The sequence below is a fragment of the Diplotaxodon limnothrissa genome, linkage group LG14 (genome assembly GCF_057381915.1).
Source record: "Diplotaxodon limnothrissa isolate DT_005_m linkage group LG14, D_limnothrissa_male_GT1.1, whole genome shotgun sequence".
NCBI lineage: Eukaryota > Metazoa > Chordata > Actinopteri > Cichliformes > Cichlidae > Diplotaxodon > Diplotaxodon limnothrissa.
In genome coordinates, this window is record NC_140609.1 from 18918885 (window position 1) to 18941076 (window position 22192).

A 22192-nucleotide genomic window follows, 5' to 3' on the forward strand; every position below is an offset into this window, starting at 1 on the left:
TAAACTCACTTACTTGGCTTTTTTATAGATCTTCCAGTGACCTTCAACCTACATTTTTAAGAGTAGCATCTTTATTAAAAAGTTGGCATTTCTCCTTAAAGTTTAATTGCTAAGTTTAAAAGCTATTATTATTGTATTGCTACAGTAATGTGGTGTGGGTTTTTTCTTTCTTTCTTTTTTCCTCACAGCCCTGAATAACAAGTTGGATGTGTAGGAGTTTTTACATTTTCTATTGAATATACTACTGAAAAAATGCACAAATCCTATAAAACTGTTCTTATTCTTCCAAAGAGGTGTGCTTTTATATCCACACCATGATCCCCAAATACCCTAATTTACATACTAAGAAAAATACATGTGACCATATTATGTCCTTGCTGGCTTCTCCCTCATTCAATAACCTTGAGCTTTCTATGGTCAAGCTTGAAGTTATAATACTCCATTGTTTCTACCTGTATGTCATCACATACACTCTGCACCCTTTTTTTTTCTTCTTTTTTTTTTTAAATTTTAAAAAAGGTTGATTTAGATTTTGTGCGCGTGTTGTTATTATTGAACTTCAAGCTTGTCACGTAAAGAAAACCCTGCAAGCATTCTGTAGAAGGGTCTCATTTATCACTGACAGGTCAGCAGACCTTGGGGTCCAAGTCATTTGTAAGTATAAATGCCTACATGGGGGGAAAAAATTTTTTAAACAATTTAATTTTGAAGGCTCATTTGGCTCATTTTTATAAAATTGCAGCACCATTAATATTAGCTGGATGCCAAAAGTATTGCATAAGGTGACCTTTCTTTCTGCTATTTTGGAAGGACACTTGGGTTATGTTGCTCCAACAGACTCAAACACACAGCACATGTCTTTGTTTACATTCATTTATTTATGCCCATATAATATACTCTAAACTGGCAGAAACAAAGGGCACAAGCGGACACACACACACACACACACACACACACACACACACACACACACACTGATGTGAGCAAATTACCTATATAAACCTGTTTAGGTGTATAAGTAAACACACAGAAATAACACAGCAAGGCAAAAAGGGTATATTTACCCGCATTTCATAAATGGAATACACCTCATTTTTTCCTCCTGTTTGGAGGGACCTGGACACAGTGTAGCTCTGTTTCCTGTTACAAGCACAAATGAATAAATGTTACCAAGTCAGCACCCCCACTCCCCCAAGGTGCTCATCCTTTGTTTTGAACCTGTGGTGCTGGGTAGCACTTATCTTGTCTCCAGTGCAAAAATGGACCCTTCAGTCTATTTTAATTCATTTGGATTCATTTAATATTTAAAATTGTCAGTGCTGATACTGGAAAAAAATTACTGTTGATTTCCATAGAGAATGTTTCTTAGCTTACAATGTGGTGATTTCATAAAAAAACTGCACCTTCACTGATCTCTGTAAGCAAACTGCGACTTGGAGCTGGTGTCAGGTATGTGTAACTGGACCTCAGCGAATCACAGGAGCTTGACAAGCAAGCAACAACTATAGACCCATTTATAATCCACAAGTGGGTTGTGTAGTTTCTCTCCCTTTTTCATCTTTGTTCACTCTAATGAGTCGTTCGGGTTGACTGGCTACCTTAGTGACGCTGCCTCCTGTCTGTTCAAGGTGCTTTGTAGGAAGACTGCCAACGTCACACAGTGCAAGCCGATCTGGCCTCTCAGTAATAATTGAAAGTATTTCCATCTAGCCAGTCTTTACAATTCAGTGGGACAAAGGCTTCAAAAATAGAAGCAAAGCTTTGGTAATCTTGTGGTCTACATTTGCCCTGGCTTGTGAAATACTGGACAGGAGCTAGAGCTAGCAGTTACTTGAAGCGATTGCTGCTCTGCAACATTGAATTTTTGTGCTAGCAGATAAAAAGGGAAGATATTTGAAGACTGAACAGTATTAGATTATAACAGTTGTTCCTTTTCTTTGGAACTGATGAACAGCAGCTTATTTTTACGAGTTTTAGTTTTTGGACCAGTGATTTGACAGACTAGACATTTAACATTAGTCTGTTTGCAGCATTGGACCGGTTTGTCCGTCTCCTACGCACTTGTTGGATTAAATATATGTGCAGTGTATTTCTGTTCTGGACTGTTGCCTTGGACATGAACATTTTGCAGATATCTTTTTTTCCTCTGCATTTACAGTCTTTTTTTTCTCTTTTTCTTTTTATGGCAGACGCAAATTATTATTGTTAAGGAAGTGAAACAAAGTACCGCAACTCTGCTAACATACTTACTTTATCTGCTTTGATTAGAAAATCCCTGAACTTCTTCCCAGTGTGTGCGTCCTCACCCCTGTAATCCAAACAGTGACTTTTCAACAAATTCTAAAATGTGTGGCCTCCTTCAAACAAGTAACATCTAGTAAATGTCTAAAGTTAGAGCTATTGGACAGTGACACATAGTGTATATCTGCTTCTGTACACAGAGGATTTTAAATCAATCAGCATGTAATTGAAGTGCATTCTTTGTTTTTTAGGATTTTTTTTTTTTTTTTTTTTTTTTTTTTTACATGGTCTCCTATCCAGACCTTCCTATGGTTGGAAACATGTTTGAACATTTGACCGAGAGTTTACTGATCTACAGGGTTGAGATCAGAATCAGAATCAGAATCAGAATGGGGTTTATTGCCAAATGTTGAGCAGGTTTACAACATTAGGAAATTGCTGCGGTGCTTCATGTTTCAGGAAGAAATGCTGGCTGTGTGTACATTTCTCATATATGCAAAATTACTTGAACTGAATCTTGTGTATGGAATTAGTTTTTTTTTTTTTCTTTTGTTTTTTATGATAAAAGTAGTAATGTGGCCTTGAATTATTTTTCCCACTCATGCTATTGGCAGGCTGGTAATATAGCTGCATTTTAAAATGCTTACTCGGCTTGTGTGAAATGTCAGAGACTTAACTGGATCTGCTCAGGAATGTGACAAGTGACTGAGGTGTTATGTCCAGTGAAGATGGAGGCAAGGAGAGCGGAGCATGTTAGGTTGGAGTTTACAGGAAAAGGGTTTTTTGGGGGTTTTTTCTGCCTGTATTGATCTGTGGTAGCAGAAGGAAATTAAGCAGCATCCTGCAGTGTTGGCATGTTTAATTGCAGCATACTGTGTCAAGCTGCCATGTCTAATTAAATGTATCATTTAATTGTTTCTTGCAGAGCCTGACCAATGTCTAGGAAGTAAATAAATCTGATATCTGTTGAATACATTTGGTGACACAATATGCAATATATCCAAAGCATAAAAAAACAAAAGACTATTAAAGTTGTGACATTCCACCATTGGGCAGTTGGATTAGCTTTTTTCTTTTTTTTTTTAATCAATCTGTAATGTAAATGTGTACTTAAGAGAAGTTGTCATTAACACCAGAAATAATCTGAGCAAATAGAGTGAAATCAGAGCACAGCAGCCAAAAATGTTCCCGGCCTGAGGAGGTGAAGCTGCAGACAGAGGAGCAGAGGAGCAGGTTCAGTGATCAAAGCAGATTTGGACAAGATGATGAATTTTGACTGTGTTACTTTCACAATAATTATTTAAATGTGTCTTTCTTTTTGTAGCTCGGTCAATTTAAGATTTAGTCTGTGAGAATGTGTAGTTCAGTCTGTCTCACAGTGTGCACTCTGTGTTTGTACAGTATTTATTTTAATGTCACAAATTATCAAAATTAGTTTTTAACTTGTGTTAGTTATTTTGGTACATCTCCTCGTATTTATTAAATTTTTAGGGATTACATTAGATTGTGATCTCAAATACTTGTTTTGTCAAATCTTAATTAAAATTTGACAAATGAAATGAAAATGAACAACTTGAAGAAATTAACATCTTTGCTGTTACTGCTGTTGTTATGCAGGATGGGCCACAGTTACACAACTTGACTTGTGAATCCACAGGATGACAGGTTTCCATGGGTGAATTTATTTTATCCATCCTACAGAACTTAACATCCTAGTTCTGTCTGGGCTACACTTACAAATCAGATGCAAATGAAAGTATACACAATAGGCCATTTGCAGTTCTGTATAATAATCACACATCACGTGTTTTCTTCTGTGCAACCCTGTCCAAGTGTTGTTGTAGAACAGCTCATGGGTATAAATAGTTACCATCTTGAGTGTGAAACTGTGTAGACTCGATCCAGTCTGGCATATTGAGGCATTGTTGGAGAACACAGAACAGATTGAATCAGCCATATTGGCAGTTAGCAGTCACCCTTACAGTGAAAAGAAGGACAAAAGATCAAAACCTCTGTAACCGCTATAGGTAGCATATTACCCACTGATACCTTGATTGTGCCGTCTTGTTAGATATGATGATGTTCAGTATTTACCTGATTTCCTTGCTTTAAATTTGACTGAGAACCAATTATCTGTCACAAAGTACCAACTGGAAGGAGCTAGCAAATCTCCACAAAAGCTACCACAGTGGATTCGAAATGATGCGGTCAAGGAGTGATTTCACTGTAGACCTTCAACTTTGATTCCAGGGGTCTAACAAAAGTAACACATCAACAGTTTGGGAATTAAAGACCTTTTGTGGTAGTCCATCCAAATTTACAAGCTCTAAAGTGGATTCATAATATAAGGATTCCTTTTAATGCAAATTCAATTGCTGCCTGAAAGTATGGAACCCATGGGCATGACCATTTGCTGAATTTGCTTTCTTGAGATTCTTTGCTGTTGTTTTTGTGGATTTTTTTTTTACCCCTTATTTATGTCTGCAGTAAGTGTTGGGTTGAGTTAGGTTGATTCATTCCCACTTAACATTCCAAATGCCTTTAGCTGCACTCTAATGGGAATATTTACTAAGCTGCAACAAGGGGAAGACACTGAATTCGAGCTGACATTTTGAGTTGTTTTTAAACCATAAAATTCAAAAGAACATTACTGCAGACAGAGGAACAATCCAGTAGGCTTTATTTAATATATTGTTGGCTGCTGCAGTAATAATCCACTGTATTGGCCCTGCTGTGAGCAGTTAAAAATAAAATGCTGCTGAAGAAGGAGGTGGGGAAGAGTAACTCATATAAATTTGTTTAGACTTCCTTTTTATTACTTTTATTTTATCCTGTGCAGGGGTTGTTCACAGCCCTTGGCCCCATAAGTAAGTCTTTGTGCAGCTTTTTAATTTAAAACAGCAATGTTTTCTCTGCTTTCAGCTGTCTTGGAAAAAGAGCAAAAGGTATATTTTTCCACACCACATACGGTTTGTGCTCCATACCTGACTTTTCCAGATATGAATTCACTGGTGTTGTTTTCTTGAGTGCAATAGAGAATCACAAATATTATTATTTTGACACTATTTAATGTTTTCTTAGGCAGCCTGTATATATATTTTTTTGACAGAGCATAAAGTACAGTACCATTTCATAAATGATGAATGCTTTATGTGACTGAAGGGATGTCGATGCTTTGTAGAAGCAGCATATCAACATTGTAGGTAAAAGCTTGTTATGGCATTTGTCTCCACTACTTGCAGAGTTTTGTGAACAAAGTGCAAGCAGAGGATTTTCTGGAATGTATCCTTTTAAGGTTTTAACATGAGTGTTTATATGCTGCAGCAATATTTTCCTTGATCCATTTGATCCTTCTATTTTTAGCAGTTAGCTCTGCCACTTCCAAGCTTTTCAAATATTTGCACTTTTTATTCAACATTTCAGAAATGCATTTGATTTAGTTCATTATGCAGTATGGACTGCATCATACATGTTGTCCTTTTAATATGGTCATTTCAGACACAGACACAGCCAAGATTATACATATAAGATAAATAAGCATAACTTAGATTCTAAGTTTGATTACATAACTGGTCTTCCTCAGGAGAATATGCTCTTGTGATTTCCTAAAGAGTCAAACAACTTAGCACTCTACTTGGAAATGTTGTCATAATAAAGCCTGGAAAAGTGTTGGAGTGCTTTTCAAACACTGTTTCCCAGAGCTGCTTTGAATTTTCATAGATTTCCGTTGGCCCGCTGTTGGTCTGTGTCATGTGTTCTTTTGCCCGGATAAAAAGCCAGCTGTGCAGAATGGTAATGTGACGTTACGAGGGCAGGTCAAGTCATCTTTGACTGAATGAGCTCTGCTGCTGAGTGAGCTGGGAAACAGGAAGACGGACTAACAGACCCAACAAGATGATCTTTTTAAGAATTTTCTTCTTGACTTGTGGTTGTCTTGTTTGATTCCTTGTGTGCCATATTCATATTCATTCCGTATTAGTAGTAAAGACTTTGTGCATCATAGCAGCTCTCTCAGGTTCATCCAAAGAAAAGGAGAAGGTGGAGCATCTAATGAGAGGGGGGGCAGGCCAAACAATGGCTCCTCTCAAGGTCGGCTCTCCCAGGTGTCTCCAGGTAGTCATTAAGGGCCATGGGAACCCGGGCCAGACCTGCCTGTCACACACAGCTCTTCCTCCCACAGAGATCAGTGTAACCTCTTTGTAACCACGCTGAGCTGTTATCTGAATGTTAGGAAGGATCCAGGTAAATGTTTGTTATTTTGCAGTGGAAGCTAAGCAGTAGTTGTTTTTCAGAAAATAACTGAGTGTTTTTGAGAGGCTTATTTATTCATTATTATTGTAGTGTTTTTTTTTTGTTAGTGAAATAATTCCATCAGGAATTTCATAAGAGTCTGAATATGATCGGCATGCTGAAATTTAAGGAAGCTCTTAAAACTAGTTTGAGGTCAAAGTATGGCATTTAGATGCTGTGTTTAACATCATTTTAAGCTGAAAAGCTTATTCATGATCCACAAACCTTTAGCTCCAGCTTTTGGAAAGCTTTGAATATTAAAAAAAAAGAACGAGAGAGGAAAAAAAAAACCAACCCACCCACACACCTTGAAAATGAGAGCTGATAAAAGCAGGTCAGGCATACTGCCTTACATCAGCTGGTTGAGGTGATAATGATCTGATCCTCAGCACTCAGCAGTGGTGCATTTTAGCTGCTTAGGCTATTTAACCAAGTGACTTTATCTTAACACTACAACCCACATAAAGCTCACAAGTTTTTTTTATACTTATGTTTTTTGATGTTTAGGCCAAAAGCAAGGATACATTCATCTGTTTTGTTTTTGCCTATTCTTTCATTTTTTTAAGATTAATTATTGTTATAAAATATTCATAAATGGTTTCTGGGAACTCAAAGTGGCTCTTCAAATATAAATTTACTTACAGAAGATAAACAAATACAACAAATAAAGAAGCTTAAACTAGTAAAAACAGTTTTCTTTTATTAATCAGTTATTTTATTAGTTGGATATAATTTTTATACATACCAGATTCTATAAGCAACATCTTTAAACTTCATGCAGATATTTGGCTGACCGTCTCAGACTTCCTATAGACTCACCACACATTTACTACAGTTGCACTACAGTTACAGACACTTGTTTCTGACCCAGGAGCAGGTTTGAAAAATCGATTTTCTTAGTAAATGTGTATCATGCAATTGGTCCAGATTACACAAAACTCTGACTTTTTATATAACTGTGATCAAACGGTGTGTATGATTTCCACAAAACTCACTGCATGTCACTGGTATCAAATCATTTAAAGTCGCATTACTCTTTAGCCCACGGGGTTTATTCAATCAGCTTTGTGTGCGTTACCTAAGGGTTTGTGAGCAATCATTGCTGATGCTTAGTTCATCAGGGCACAATGAGCTTTTCTTAAATCAAGCTTCTTTGCTTTAAGAAAAGGTCAGAAGGTTTTTGTCTGGATAATAGCACAACCGTAGATGTATTTAAAGTTTGCTGAGAACGATGGAAATGCCTGTGTGCGCATCACCTCTTATGCATGTCCTCAGGGTCTCTTTCTGTCTCTGTGAAGATTTAGCCCATTTAATATTTGCCATAGTGCCAAAGTGCATGGAGATGAGGACAGTAATTAGTCAGCTTGCATACAAACTTTATTAAAAGCTGTTCCTTGCTAATGAGCAAAGTGTATAAGGGAATACTCGGGTCAGTTTGGTGCCATGTGCTCAGGTAAGTTTAGGAAAAGTTAACTTATTATGAACTCTGCTGGTCTCTCCTGTGGTACTTAAATTGTGACTGTCTATCCAATAATTTATACAGAGTGTCTCTATTACTGTATGTAGAATTCAGCAGATTGTTTGTAATTCAGTTGTTTTTATTATTGTCAAAAGGACTTAAGTCATCTTCTCAAGTCTGTTATAATTAAATATGGAGGAGCCACATAAATAATTGTTTGTGTGTCTGTGTGTGCAGTGGGAGCTTCTGTGGTCCCTGATCCTCCTCCTTACCTTCTGTCTCCTGCTTGTCTGGTTCTACTTCTGGTGGGAGGCACATAATGACTACAGCGAGTTCAACTGGTGAGTACAAAAGTGCCCCTGTGTGTTGTCAGAGGCTGCCAGCATATAGTTTTGGCTGTAAACACATTCAACCCTTACTTGTTGGCTTGTTGTTTTTGTAAACAATCAGTTTAACCTGTTTTCTGCCAGAAGCCTCAATTATACTTCCAGCACCTTCAATCAGCTATGGTCCGCTCGGATCTGACTGACGTACATTTCACAATCAGTGAAAAGCAGTGAGCGCAAGGGTCTGTAGGGACATCTGCCTGCTTGTTTTTGTTTTTTGTTTGGGTTTTTTTGGGGTTTTTATTTATTTATTTTAGCATTTTGTGACTATGCAGTCTTGTCTGCGAATAATTTATTCTACAATGCACCAACTACACATGCACCAAAGGCCACGAACTTCAAAGAAGTCAAATAGGAACGACCACTCGACTCTTCAGCTGTCCGTGTCTGCAATGGAGTATAATCAAGGCATTATTAATCTGAACAGAGACCACCCAACCCTGTGCAGATTACACCATTACGTCACAGAGGTCCTCACCCATCAACTTCCTGTTTTGTACACCACTCAGTCCTGGGCCACATTTAATCGAACAAATGTATATTTGACAATATACATTTGTATTTGTTAACCCACTACTGTTTTTTGGGACAACCACTTACATCTTCTCACAGAGCGGACACTACGGTTTAATCCTAGACTAAAAGAAAAATTCAGTGAAGGCCTCCTGTGTTTATGGTTGAGGAATGGGTTTAATCAATGTCTGTGGAAACTGAGCCTTTTAAGATACTAAATGCAAGGCAATGTTAACTGATTAGCGACACTGATGTTTCCATTTTAGTGCAAAATCTCTAAAGAGTATGCAGACATCACATGATGGTGATGAAAACTTTCCCCTCCCTCTCCTCTCTCTGTTCTCCTCTCAGGGATCTCTGCAACAATGTCACCTTTTCCTCTTATTATCATCCGTTGCTTCCATTACCTTTCCTCGTTTCTTCACCTCTGTAGTTTTCAGTGATCTCCCAGCTCTTTTTTCATTTAAGGCCCAGCTTTTGATTCACAATAAGTAACAAAGCTGGGCCTTAAAATGGGCCTAAAGGCCTCAGACTAGTTTTGGGTAGATTTTTTTTTATTATTTTTTTCCCCACTCATGGTCCTTTGCAGTTTAACTGAAAGCAAATATCCCTAAAATGACCATCTTAGGTGCACAGCTCACCCATTTCCTGTTTAGATCGAGTCTGCGAGGGGCAGCCAGACAGTAGAAAGTTATATGAAAGGGAGCTAAAACGGGCTGTTCCAGACAGTGGTTGAACTGAGTGGCTGCACCAAACCCAGGGCAGGATAAATAAGAATTATTTTTGAGTCATGCAAAACAACCCTAGTAGTATCCAAGAATATATGGAGCTGTAGTAGACTACAATGCCCCCTGTTGACCTTTTCCTTTGGCTATGTTTGCCATCCTCTTTGGAGTTCTGCAGACAGTCCAGTTTTATCTGCTGTCTAAGTTGTGTGTATTTATCCACATTTACATCTCCAATAGACATTTGCCATCCCTCTTTATAGCAAATTTCCTTCTTTTTACCCTGCTTTTGTGGGATTTCCAGAGATGATCGCAGCAATTGCCATCCCTGTCTTTATGACTGAGTGATTTAGCTGCAGGGAGTATCTCTGTCCATGTGTAGCATAAAAAGCATTCACAAAGGGCTGAGGAGCATCTGCACTAAGTGACCCTGCTGTGGCTCTATGCCACTAGAATCATGCACAAGGCTTTGAATGTAAAGGACCTAGCTGTCATTTAAAAATGTGCACACCCACACCCAAAGAAATGCACAGAAACAAATACATTCAGGCACTTCGTCTTTTCTCTGCAGCTGTGGACCTGGTGTTACACCCAGTGTCACTCTTCAGAGGATTTAAACTCAGAGTAGCATGCGTATATTTTTATGTCTATATATAGCTATATGTAGTTGCATGTTATAGTAAAGCATCCCATAAAACAGAAGCCAGTCCTCAATAATTTGTCCAACCATCCATTAATAATGTTACATAATCTATTTTTGTCAGATTTTCCCTGTGGCACAGAAACAGTGTCTGTGGTCACTGTGCAGAGTCTGTGCATTATTGTTGCTAACACAAAGCTTGAGAGCACTTTATTGATGTCTGCCTGTCAATCAGAGACCTTTAGTAAACCAATAGTTTCCATTTTCAGCTTTCTACATCAATGTCATGTTTCAACTGTAGATTGCATCATTTTGTCTCTTTGTACAAGTCTGCTTCTTTGTGGACTTCTGCAGCTAATCTAACATAATGTTGTTGGTAGTTTGTCAGTCATGTTTGTTTTGTAAGAAAGAAAAACGGCCGATAATAGGTGGGAGAAAATAGGGACACATATATACACTGACACTCTATTCTCACAAGCCTTCACACCCTTTTTTTATTAGGTGTGATGAAGACAAGAAATGTTGTTATCCTTGTTTCTGCAGGTTCCTGTACAACCGCTCTGGGGAGTGGAGTGATGGCACTGTTCCCATCCTAGCCACCACCGCTGCTGGCTTCACCTATATTGCTTTTCTAATTGTGAGTCACATATCGTTGAAGAGATTTTAAAATTGTCTTCATGTGTTGCCAGATATGGTAACCACTTACATAACAACGATTAGCAAGTTGAGATCTGTAAGGCAGCAGGCTTGTTCTGAACCTTGTTCTTGTTTCTTTCTGTCTTTCTCTTCAGGTTTTAGCACTTTGCCACGTTGCACTTGGGCAGCAGTTAAATTTGCACTGGCTTCATAAGGTAACATGCCAAATGTGAAGCTGAGCAACTGTTAATGTGTCTGTGTGTGGTTTGTGAAAAATGGGTGGTGGGAGGGGGGCGGGCGAGTTTTACATATGTATTTTTAACTCTGTTATGTGTTTACTTAGTGTTTGTGTGTGTCGCTGTGTCCAATCGTTGCTGATCAGCTGAACTTCCCAACTTATAGTTTGGAGTTGTCCCAGCAGAGTTGCAAAATCCCAGAAAACAAGCTGTTCAGAAATGCTGTCAGCAAATCAAATACAGTTACCAAACACTGTTTGAGATGTGAAAGAGCTGCGAGCTACTCTGGGTTATTCTGGTGCATATGTGTGTCTAAACAAACAACCTCTTTTGGTGTCTCTCCCTCTTTCTCCACACAGATAGGAGTTACTGCTGCCTTGCTCACCACCATCATTGGGGTCATATCTGTCAATCAAACATGGGCGCAAGAGTGGGATGTCATCCCCATCTCCCTGCAGGTCAGCAGACTTAAATCACCCTAAACTACTTGTGATGGGTAGACATCACAGCTGGTGCTTAGGTTCCGTACTAAAGTGAGTGTTGTGATCCACAGGCGAGAGGCACAGTGTTATTTTCACACAACAACCAACACTTTGACCAGAGGTTGTCGGCCTTGATATAATAATGGCTCAGTAATGGAGCTATAATCAGTTTTCTTTCACAGAGACAGCCAGGGTGGACTGAAGTGTCTCTCCTTTGTAGTGCTGTGGAGGTTTGCACATGCCCATTTAAACTGGTGTAATTCCTACACTACACATCAGTGTCTACAACAATCGGTCCATCTTGTACATCCATATACAGCTTTTTTTTTTTTTTTCTTTTTTTTTTAATGTCCCTTTAAAATAATCGTTGTGTGCCTGCTGTAGCAGTTGATACTCTGCTGCTTGCCATTTGGAGGAATGTGTAATCATGTAAACTGTCTATGCGGTACTACAGCAACTGCAGTGTCTCTAAAATTAAATTACATCAGAGAAGTTTAAATAACCTTATAGTTAGTGTGTCCGTTTGGGATTGTTGCACCACCAGAAATGTGTGATTGAAGTGGACACATGATTTCACTCCAACTGTGGCCATTAAAATTAAATGCCAGTACAAATTACAGCTATTATCTCTAAATAGTGTTGCCAGTGCTTCAACTCCAGATAATATCTGTAATTCCATGTCTCTCTGTCTTCTTTGTCTTTGTTTCTCTCCTCCTCTACTCAATCGTTAACTCTCTCTAACCTTTTCTGTCTACATACCCCCGCATTCATTTCTGTTTCACACCTCTGTTCAGGCTACAGGCCCGTTCCTGCACATCGGGGCTCTCGCCGCAGTCACGGCACTATCTTGGATTGTGGCTGGACAGGTCACCCGTGCAGAAAAAATGAGTATGTGTGCTTCTGTAACACAACATTCAAGTCCATTCTTACCTGACGTTACCATCAGCCACAGATCAAACACACACATACACAGGAGGAGTTGTGAATGATTAACACTATGTAGACAAGAGGCCAAGACCTCCACCCAGGGTGTCCAAGATAACGAACATTCCTCCGGTCTCATGTGATGTTTTCCACCCAGGACATTTTGAATTGTTTGTCCTTGATTTCAGGACTCTTTGTGGGGATCGTTAGCTCTGAATGTGTGCTCTGTCCTCACTCTCACTGCCACTGGTGTCTGTAAAGCAGACACCTAAAAAGAACTTGAAAGTCTTTGTGATTTATGATTTTGAGATTTTGAACAAGGGGGAGCCACAGTGTTGGCTACCAAAAAACTGATGCATTAATGGTATATCATTAAGTGCTAATTACTTACAAGTTATTGTTTTTTCAAAGATAAATGTGTCTTTAGTGATAAAACCTGATACATCTAAATGATCATTGCTCAAGAGAATTTGCCCTTGTCTCTTTGAAAGATGGAAAATAACTTGCCTGACTGTTTAGTTGTTGGCTTCATTTTTTATGTTTATGTTTGAGGGTTTTTTTTTTTATATATATACTTGATGAGGTGAAAAGGTCTTGGCAAAATTTATCTTATTCAGTGCAGAACAGCAACTGAATATCAAAGAGGGTATGAGTGTGTGTGCGAGTGAGAGGGTGGATGAGGGTTGTGTGAGTCTCCTGTGTGTAACAAGAGTTGGCTACTGAACCCCGCCCCGGAGCTGACCTTGAAACAAATACATTCCTGTGTGTGGGTGCCCACTTTGAGCCATCATTACACACTCATACAGAGTTGGACACAGGGTAATCTCTATGGCCCCGATGGATGTGTTGTTGGCCACTGTGTAGTTTTAAGCACTGCTGAACATTCAGATATTTACTGCCTTTGCACAGGTAACTGATTTTGGCACACTCCTAGCACCTAGCATCTTTCACAAACTGTGTATAATGAGCTGTTTGGTGAGCTTTGGAGGTGCTGAATGGTAGATTTTGTGTTACCCATTTCCCCAGTTCCAGTTATTATGCTATGCTCCTATTGGAGTGTTCTTACAGTAGTCATCATAAAAGCAAATTTCCCCAAAGTCAAACTAGACTTCATTATATCACAGCTAACAACTGTAACTATGTTGATGCTGCATATCTTCTTCCAGTGTTCCAGGTGGTGGTGGTTTTGCTGTATGTCAGTGTGTTACTAGCACTCTACGTGGTGCCCCTACATATCACCTCTCCCTGCATCATGGACCCAGCCACCCTCAAACCACGCCCTGCTGTTATTGGCCATCAAGGAGCCCCTATGGTGAGTCAGCTGATGCCCAGCTTCCATTCTGAATGAGAATTTAAAACGAAATAAATAAATAAATTGATGTACATGTTCGTACAGTAACATACAGAGTCCAGATATTGGCTTAGCAGCAAGGCTCCCAGAGTCCCAGGAAAAATTGTGCTGCTTTATATTGTTATTTTTTTATATTAGTCCCTTGTTTTGTTTTTCTCACTTTTCTGAATGAAAAACAAAAGGACTGTGTCAGCATATTAACTTGTGTGCAACTGAAAAATAGAAAAACTATGTGAGCTGGGAGCGCTCCATACCTACATGTTCTTCTGGACTGCGGTGTAACCCAGCCAAAGACAAAGTGTTGTTTGTAGTTTTTTTTTTAAGCACCAGTTAGACTCTTACTTGGAGCTGGAATGGTTAGCCACATTAACATATGATCTGTAAGCAAAGTGCATTTTTGCATGATTGATTTATGTGCTTGGGTTAATGCCATTGCTTCTTAACATCACCTGCAGACAAATTTAAGCCCTTGGCAAAACGTACTGTTGAGTATTACACAACTGTTAGAAGGAACGAGAAGATGGTTGTTCAGAACAGTTAGTCACGCACACGCTCAAAAACACACCCAGATTTTTGTGCTATTTGTGCAAGGCAATTGATTCTCACTGTGGAATCTAAATTTAGGAGTGGCTGTGGAAGGCTGTGAGACTCCCACTGGGAAACAGTGATCACATCACTGGACTCTTTGTCCCAGAATCACTCTGTATTGATTATAGCATCATTCCTTTCCTGTGGTTCCCAGGCAAGTAGCTTTACTCACAGGCTTTCATAGGATGATACTATTCTAGTAAGTGATGGTATGGTATTGATCATACCCTCGACCAGAAGAGTTAAAGGGCAAGCTGCAGCTGTGACTTTTTTCATTACACACAATCCTTTGTGTTCAGAGGGCAGAGTGTGTATTATTTTGTGAACAGGACAGAGTGTGAAAGCTTTATAAATACATGTAAAAACGTTTTCTCTGTGTCATTTTCTTATCAAGAGATGTAGCTCCAACTTCAGAAAAGTCAGAAGTTAGGTCATTGTTACGGGGCTATGTGTTAAAATAAATAAATAAATAAAAAAAATTCTGTGCTTGTCCTTTACTGTGAGTGTGTTTGTAGCTTGCTCCAGAGAACACAATTTGGTCCTTCCAGCGAGCGCTGCAGATGAACGTCACTGGGTTGGAGGCTGACGTGGCTATCAGGTACGTACACACAATCAATACAAGAGAATGATAAAGCAAAGCAAATAAAAGGTTTAGACACCCCCCCCCCCACACACACACACACACACACACACACACACACACACACACACACACACACTGGGTTTCATAGATTATCACAATCACTGGCTTTTCAAAAATTTCTCAATCAGTTCAGGACTAACGTCACACAGGACCACGTATCACATTTAGACCTGCTTGGGATTTTGTTTTTTGTTTTTTGTTTTATTATTATTGTGTACTCCAAATACCAAAGGGACAATCTTAGGCATTATGCATTGAACATACCGCTGTTAAGTATAGTAGCAGTCCGTAGTTATCAATTCCTGCATGATTTTACCAACATAATGAAGACGGGCTGAGCTCAGAGAGGCACACTTGGAGGAAGGCAGGAAATTGGGTGGGTGGATAGTCCATACTATATGATGAATAGTGGGTGCCCATGTCTACTCATGCATGTACGGCTATGGAGGATGAGTGATTGTGTGGAGGTGGAGAGTGATGCCGGCCACAAAGTGTGTGTTTGTGTTTTAGAGCCACATTTCATAGTGCAGAGTGTTTTAAGACCGTCAGTGCATCCTAATTTGATTAGATGTTTTTGAAGCAATCCTGTGTGTGTGTGTGTGTGTGTGTGTGTGTGTGTGTGTGTGTGTGTGTGTGTGGTCCTGAGAGAGGTGAATGGGTGTGTGATGTTCAGGCTGCTGACAGGTGGGCTCCTAACGGTGCTGAGTAATTAGACCTGATGACAGCCAGATCCACAAAGAGACTCCACTCCTGAAGCAGACTGGAGACAAATGCTCATGTGTGCACGCATTCATACTATAGAACATGATTTTTATTTATTTATTTTTTTCCCCACACATGATGATGCTGTTTTGGAAACTAACAGTTCAAACACAGACAAACACCCACCTATATGTGTTAGCAGAATATTTGTTAGTCAAATGCTTAGTTTGTTTTTCCGATTAGTATTTGAACGACAAATACAGAGAATGGAAGGGCTTTTTCCTTTTGTCTTTTCTTGGAAATGATCTTGATATGAGCTCAGGTTTTTTTTTTTTTTTTTTTTTTAATTCACATATTGGTCAGCAGCAGCATTTTCCTTTTTTGGCACGATTTCAGCTCTTATCTCTTCTCTGCTATTTTCGGAACCTTCATCTCTCTCGTACACATCAGCTGCAAATATTAATTACTTCTTAATTCTTTTGTTTGCTAGCATGGATGGTGTTCCTTTCCTGATGCGTGACTTTACCCTGCGAAGGACCACAGACGTAGAGAAGGTTTTTCCAGATAGACAGATGGACGAAGCCTCACTTTTCAATTGGACGGATCTGCAGCAGCTCAACGCTGGACGTTGGTTCCTCAAGGTAGTTCTTGGTTTCTAATAAGGACTAAATCTGTGAATTTATTTGAAAGTAGTCTTAGCTTTAGCGTGCCGGGATGCACTGATGTGCAACAAAAGCCATTATCCCAGTGAGCCATAAATGCTATACGGCATCGCACATTGATCATTCTAGAGATGGACCGATCCGATATTACGTATCGGTATCGGTCCGATACTGACCTAAATTACTGGATCGGATATCGGAGAAAAATAAAAAATGTAATCCGATCCATTAAATATCACGAAAGCACCTCACAAAACTTGCAACACGCCGTAACTCACCTCAGAACGTTAGCACGTCGGAGCAGTATGCATCACGTGATAGAGCGGCTGTGGCATGCGGGACCTGTCAGTGGTCTGGATAGCATTTGGAGCTTCGCTAGCAACCCGGCATTTCATCTCCGACAAAGTTATCCCCGAGAGAAGTAAAGCAAGTGTGTAAGTCCATCTCTGAATGTTTGTAAAGCATTCCTGCGTTAAGCTTACCAAACGATATATGGAGCGACTGCCTCTTCTGGCTGCTACTTCAATCATGAAACTGCTTAATGATCAGCTGATCAGCTTTTCTGTCGCGAGTCTGTCTCTCTGGTTTGTTTTTGGCCCACTTTGCACCAGAAAGAGGAAACCAGCGGCTGAACAACAGCAGCACGTTTAAGCTTGATCAGCTGTTGTTAGAACGTATTTAATATTACTTTCTACTCGAGGATCTTTTTCTACGTAGCTGACGCTGGTAACTGTGCAGGGGCGGATCTAGCAAAGTTTAGCCAGGGGGGCCGATAGGGCATTAACAGGGAAAAGGGGGCACAAAGACATACTTTTCTTTCTTATTTTCATTTAAAATGTCTAGCTTTTAATAAATAATTATCCGAATCTTACACCCAAAGTTTTAATTTGATGTAAAATGAATAGAAGTCAATTACTGTATATAGTGACTATTAAGTCTAATATATATACCCTAGTAAGCTATAGTACTTTTTCCTTTGGGAAGGTACCATCTGTGCAGTCTGCAATTTTGTTGAAGAAAGATGTTGAATCTATTTAATATTTCTTGAAAAATAATTGATTTCTGTGCATTTTTTTTCACACTGCATCAAATTAAGGTTGATTACGTTGATTAAGCATCATGAGGTGGAGCGTGAGGGGTGGTTCCCTATTTTTTATTTATTTACTTTTGTTGTTGCTGGGAGTTGGAACCCTATTAGTTAGGTTGCTTAATATTTACGCTAAGTACTCTTTAAAATACCAGAATAGGGAGGATGGTGTAGGTTTAAGTTTATTAGATTGATCAGTATTGCTGAACTATGAAATTTTTTTTTTTGCATAGGTATAACAGAATAGCTTTAGTGTAGTTGTTGTTTTAAACTTGAGTATGAACTTATACAAAATGCAGCAAGATATTTAAAAAAACAGTTTTGTTGATTAAAAAACACTATATCGGATTCATATCGGTATCGGCAGATATCCAAATTCATGATATCGGTATCGGTATCGGACATAAAAAAGTGGTATCGTGCCATCTCTAGATCATTCATGATGTCGTTGGCTTTCATCAAAATGTTAACACTCACCAAAGCTTTACTGGGAGCTGCGGTGCGATGAGTGCCATGTTTCACTGTCATCCTCGTACATGAAACAGCCGTCACTCGAGGACTGCTTTTTCATTAATCTGTCCATGTCTAAAAGTGCAGGTTTGTTGCTTTAAAATGTTTCCTTCTTTAGCTTAGCTCTTATGAGGTGAGACCATGATGTGCAAAGACTGAGATGTGGCTGTCTGTATTTGTTTGAATCTTCATTACTTTCCCGTCTTGTGTTTACACTGCATGTGTGCACACTGTGTGGATAGATATTGCATTTCTAAGAAAAGCCGTACCACCACTCCATGTAATTTCAACAATGATTTTTCATCACCTAATCTGTAGTGTATATGTATTCTCCAATATATAAAAGGCAGAAATGAAGTGTTTTCTAGTCAAAAAAAGTGAAATGGCATCTTATCATAGATTAAAAGAATCTTCTCAGGATCTTCTCCAAAGGGTGTAAGCAGTGTAGCGAGAAATGTGGCGTCCTCCAACGATGTACTGAATGATCTTTTGAGTTTTTATGTTGATAAAAGTGTTATAAAGCTGTATTGTAACCTGTATTTTTCTTTCATTTAAACTGTAAACCTGATGATCACTTTTTTTTTTTTTCTTCCTTTTTTTGTGTGTGTGATGTTTCAGGATGACCCCTTCTGGACCGTGAACACGCTGCTTCAACGTGAGAAGGAACGGATCGCCAACCAGACCGTGTGCAGCCTGGAGCAGCTTCTAGAACTAGCCTCATATCACAACAGCACGGTGGTTTTCAGGCTGCGTAGACCTCCTCCCAAGCACCCCTGCTACGACAGCTGGATCAACGATACACTACAAGCTGTGCAGCAATCTGGGGTTCCTCAAAGCCTGGTAGTTATATAGGGATTAAATGGCAGTGTGTGTTTGCTCTTTTTCACTGCGTGATGTCCGGTGTTTCTTTGTTTGCATGCTACATGCAAAACGAATGAGTTCAAATGCAAATCCTATAAAAATAGTTGTGTTGGTGATAGAGTTTCAAAGCTGTAACTGTTTGACGTACTGTGCCGTGTCCAGGTGATGTGGACGCCTGATGACAATAGAGCCCAGGTGAGACAGCTAGCACCTGATCTGATCCAGACCTCAGTGGTGAAACGGAGCCCTCAAGTTCTGGAGCAGTCCGGCATCAGCAGCCTGCTGCTCAGATACAACCAAGTCAGTAGAGAGGAAATCAGGTAGGAAGACACACAGCCCTGATGTTGTGTTATCAGTCTGCAGCTTCAGCACAAAGATTTATAAGTGCCTGAATGTTTTCCTTTTTTTTTTTTTTTTTTTTTTTTTTTTCTCCCCCTTTTTTCCCAGGAACTTTTCCGAGGCCCACATCAATCTCACCCTCTACACAGTCAACGAGCCCTGGCTGTACTCGGTGCTCTGGTGCAGCGGGGTGTCATCAGTCTCCTCAGAGGCCCCGCATGTCCTCCTAAAGGTGCCTTACCCCATCTGGTTAATGGTAAGGACTCATCACACACAGTAGTTTTATATAAGTCTTTTGGGTTCACATTTTGCTTTTAAGTTAATTGTTTTGGGGGGGGGGTCTGATCTTCTATTTGAATGATTTCCTTTCCCCCCCCCCCCACTTGCTCCTTTACTGCATTGAGATTTTTTCAGACCTTTTCTGCTCTCCAAATCTTGTTGCAGACGTGTCTTAAAATATGTGTATTCAGCAGGTGTTTTATTAATTTATAGAAAATCAAAGAGAATGACACATCCCATTTATAAACTGTAAGTTTGAGCCTCTTCTTCCAACCAGCAGGCATCATGTAGATCTCTTACTGTTTAAAATTCTTACTTTTACTCATGTCTGATTGCTGAGGTTTCTCTCTAATATTGAAGGCTCTTTACCTGTTTTTAATTGGTGCCAAACAAATAAAAAATTAAATAAAATTGTATTCAGAGACTCAGTTATAGCAATCGCTGATTAGCTTGGCTCTATCCTGCTTCAACCAGTGGTCCTTAAGATGCTACTACAACTCGAGTGGAGCCCACCTGTATCTTAATTTAATTTGGACCTAATTAAGGGAGCTACTAGATACATGCTTATTGTAAAGGCTGCGAGGGCCCTCTTTAACCTCCCTCTCCTTCAGCTTCATCCTCTCTTTGACTAAATTAGATTTTACTGATTGATATCAAAAGGAGAGCCTAGCTTTGAACTGAACTCCTGTTTGCTGTAGTGTCATTCTTTTCTAGTTCAGTCTTCCTGTTGAAACTTCTCAACATGGGCAGCCTCTCTGCTATCCTTCCACTCGCCCTCATATGTGCAGCGCGCCAAACCGCTCCCCCCATCTGTGGCACCATACGGGAACTCTGCATGACAACATGTGGACATGACCTCCAGCTCACTGCTACGGCTCAGGGACAGTTTAGGCTTTCGTAGCATCTGCGGCGCTGTCTGTTAAACCCAACTGTGAAAAATATCCTCTCAAATATGCTATGAGTTGTCATTAAGACCAACAGAAGGTAATGGGGAAGGAAGTAGAGATTTGCATTTATGTTTGTAGTAAATGATAATGTTGACAGTGTCAGTGTTTGTTTAAAAAAACTGTTATTTTAGTGGGTTTATTCAGAAAAAAACAGTTCAGCACAATTCAGCTGAAATTAACTGTATTCTTTGGCATATAGCGCCACCCTGTGATGGATCCTGCTGTAAATTACTTCAAGACAAAACTCAGATCTATCGTGTGTGTGTGTGTGTGTGTGTGTGTGTGTGTGTGTGTGTGTGTGTGTGTGTGTGTGTGTGTTTCCAGAGACCAAATGTGTACTGCCTGGCGTGGGTGTCTGCAGACCTCATCTCCTTCGCTGTAGTCATAGGCATATTCATTTTCCAAAAGTAAGTACACACACAGCAGTGAGATCATTAAAGCGAGCTCTTACACAACAGCTAATGTTCCTCTATTTTTCTGCAGGTGTGTTATTCCTCTTTCACACTTAAATACACTCATTACTGCTAATTGACAAACACATTTACTCAGTAGACATCTCCCTGTCTGGAACACATCAGCAGCTCCTACATAATGATGCTGTTTTTTAATCAAATGAGAATCTCTTTAAAACCCATTTTGTTTTGTGGCATTATAAGCAGTCATGTGTATTTCTGTTGTGTCCCAGGCTGGAGAAGGGTGAATGTTTTTATATAAACGTGTTTTCTCTTTGCTAAGCCCTTCACACTCCCTGCCCTGCGTTTCTGCTGTGTTATAAGTGCTGTTTGTTTGTTTCTCTGATGACCCCAGAGACAGATGGCCTGTCCTCCTGTCATCACTGGCACCAAGGGCATTGATTTATTTATTAATCTGTTCCACAATAAGGGTTCAAAATGAGTCTGCTCTGATTATTGGAGCTATTTAATAGCTTCTGCTGGCTTCTAAACTGATCTCTTGTCTCCCGCCTTCTTTTGTCCTTTTTTCTCTTTCCGCCTCTTCCTCGTCCTTTCTCCTCTGCCTGACGTGCATGCTCTTCTTCCTCCACCTCCTGCTGCATTCTGGCATCTTCTCTCAGCTATCACATGATCAGGTAACTGGGTCGCCTCTCCTGACCCAAAGTCTTCTCTCCTTTCACCACCTTTCTACCTTTCATAATCTTTACCCATCATTCCTTTGTTTGATGCATCGTTGATTTCCTCTTTTTTTTTTTTCTTTTTTTTTTCTGCTGTTACTATATCATCCATCTCATCCAGATTTTTTCTCTCCACCTTAGTTCCACTTCCTATATTTATTCTCACCTTCTTCTCTGTCTCACCTGAATGGATGTATTGCACTGCTGCTGTGCTTTCCTCTATGACAGCGACGACTTCTCATCCTCATTCTCCTCTGCTAAACAAATGAAATGTAATCTACCCACACAGCACAAAAAATAGTCCACAGTGAGAGTTTAAATGTCTCATCAGTCTTAATAAGTTAACGACTAAATGTCCAAAATGAATTGGAGCTCTCGATTCATCCAGGAAAGGCCTCAGGATTGGCTTTCTGAATCCTGGCTTGTTTGTGTCTCTAAATGCTTCTGTGCATTAGTCACAGTTCATTGTGACTAATGCTTCCAAGTTAATTGAATTGAAATCGGGGCTGTTTTCATTAAAACGAGGATGAAGTTGTGGCAGGCAGGAAATGAAATCAGTGGC

General features: G+C 39.6%; 1 protein-coding gene across 3 annotated transcripts in view; it reads left to right on the plus strand.

Annotated features, from left to right (window-relative positions):
• Positions 1–22192, plus strand: part of gdpd5b (glycerophosphodiester phosphodiesterase domain containing 5b) — a 42915-nt gene that overhangs the window by 18130 nt on the left and 2593 nt on the right. For all 3 annotated transcript variants that reach the window (XR_014906777.1, XR_014906776.1, XM_085370297.1), the window contains exons 3-14: positions 8228–8331; positions 10798–10891; positions 11046–11105; positions 11486–11584; positions 12403–12496; positions 13699–13844; positions 14987–15069; positions 16307–16457; positions 18694–18915; positions 19099–19256; positions 19384–19531; positions 20826–20908. Coding sequence is in view for 1 of the 3 variants with exons in the window: in XM_085370297.1 (XP_085226423.1) it covers positions 8228–8331; positions 10798–10891; positions 11046–11105; positions 11486–11584; positions 12403–12496; positions 13699–13844; positions 14987–15069; positions 16307–16457; positions 18694–18915; positions 19099–19256; positions 19384–19531; positions 20826–20908 (1442 nt within the window). In the remaining 2 variants the exon portion in view is untranslated. The remainder of the gene's footprint in view (positions 1–8227; positions 8332–10797; positions 10892–11045; positions 11106–11485; positions 11585–12402; positions 12497–13698; positions 13845–14986; positions 15070–16306; positions 16458–18693; positions 18916–19098; positions 19257–19383; positions 19532–20825; positions 20909–22192) is intronic.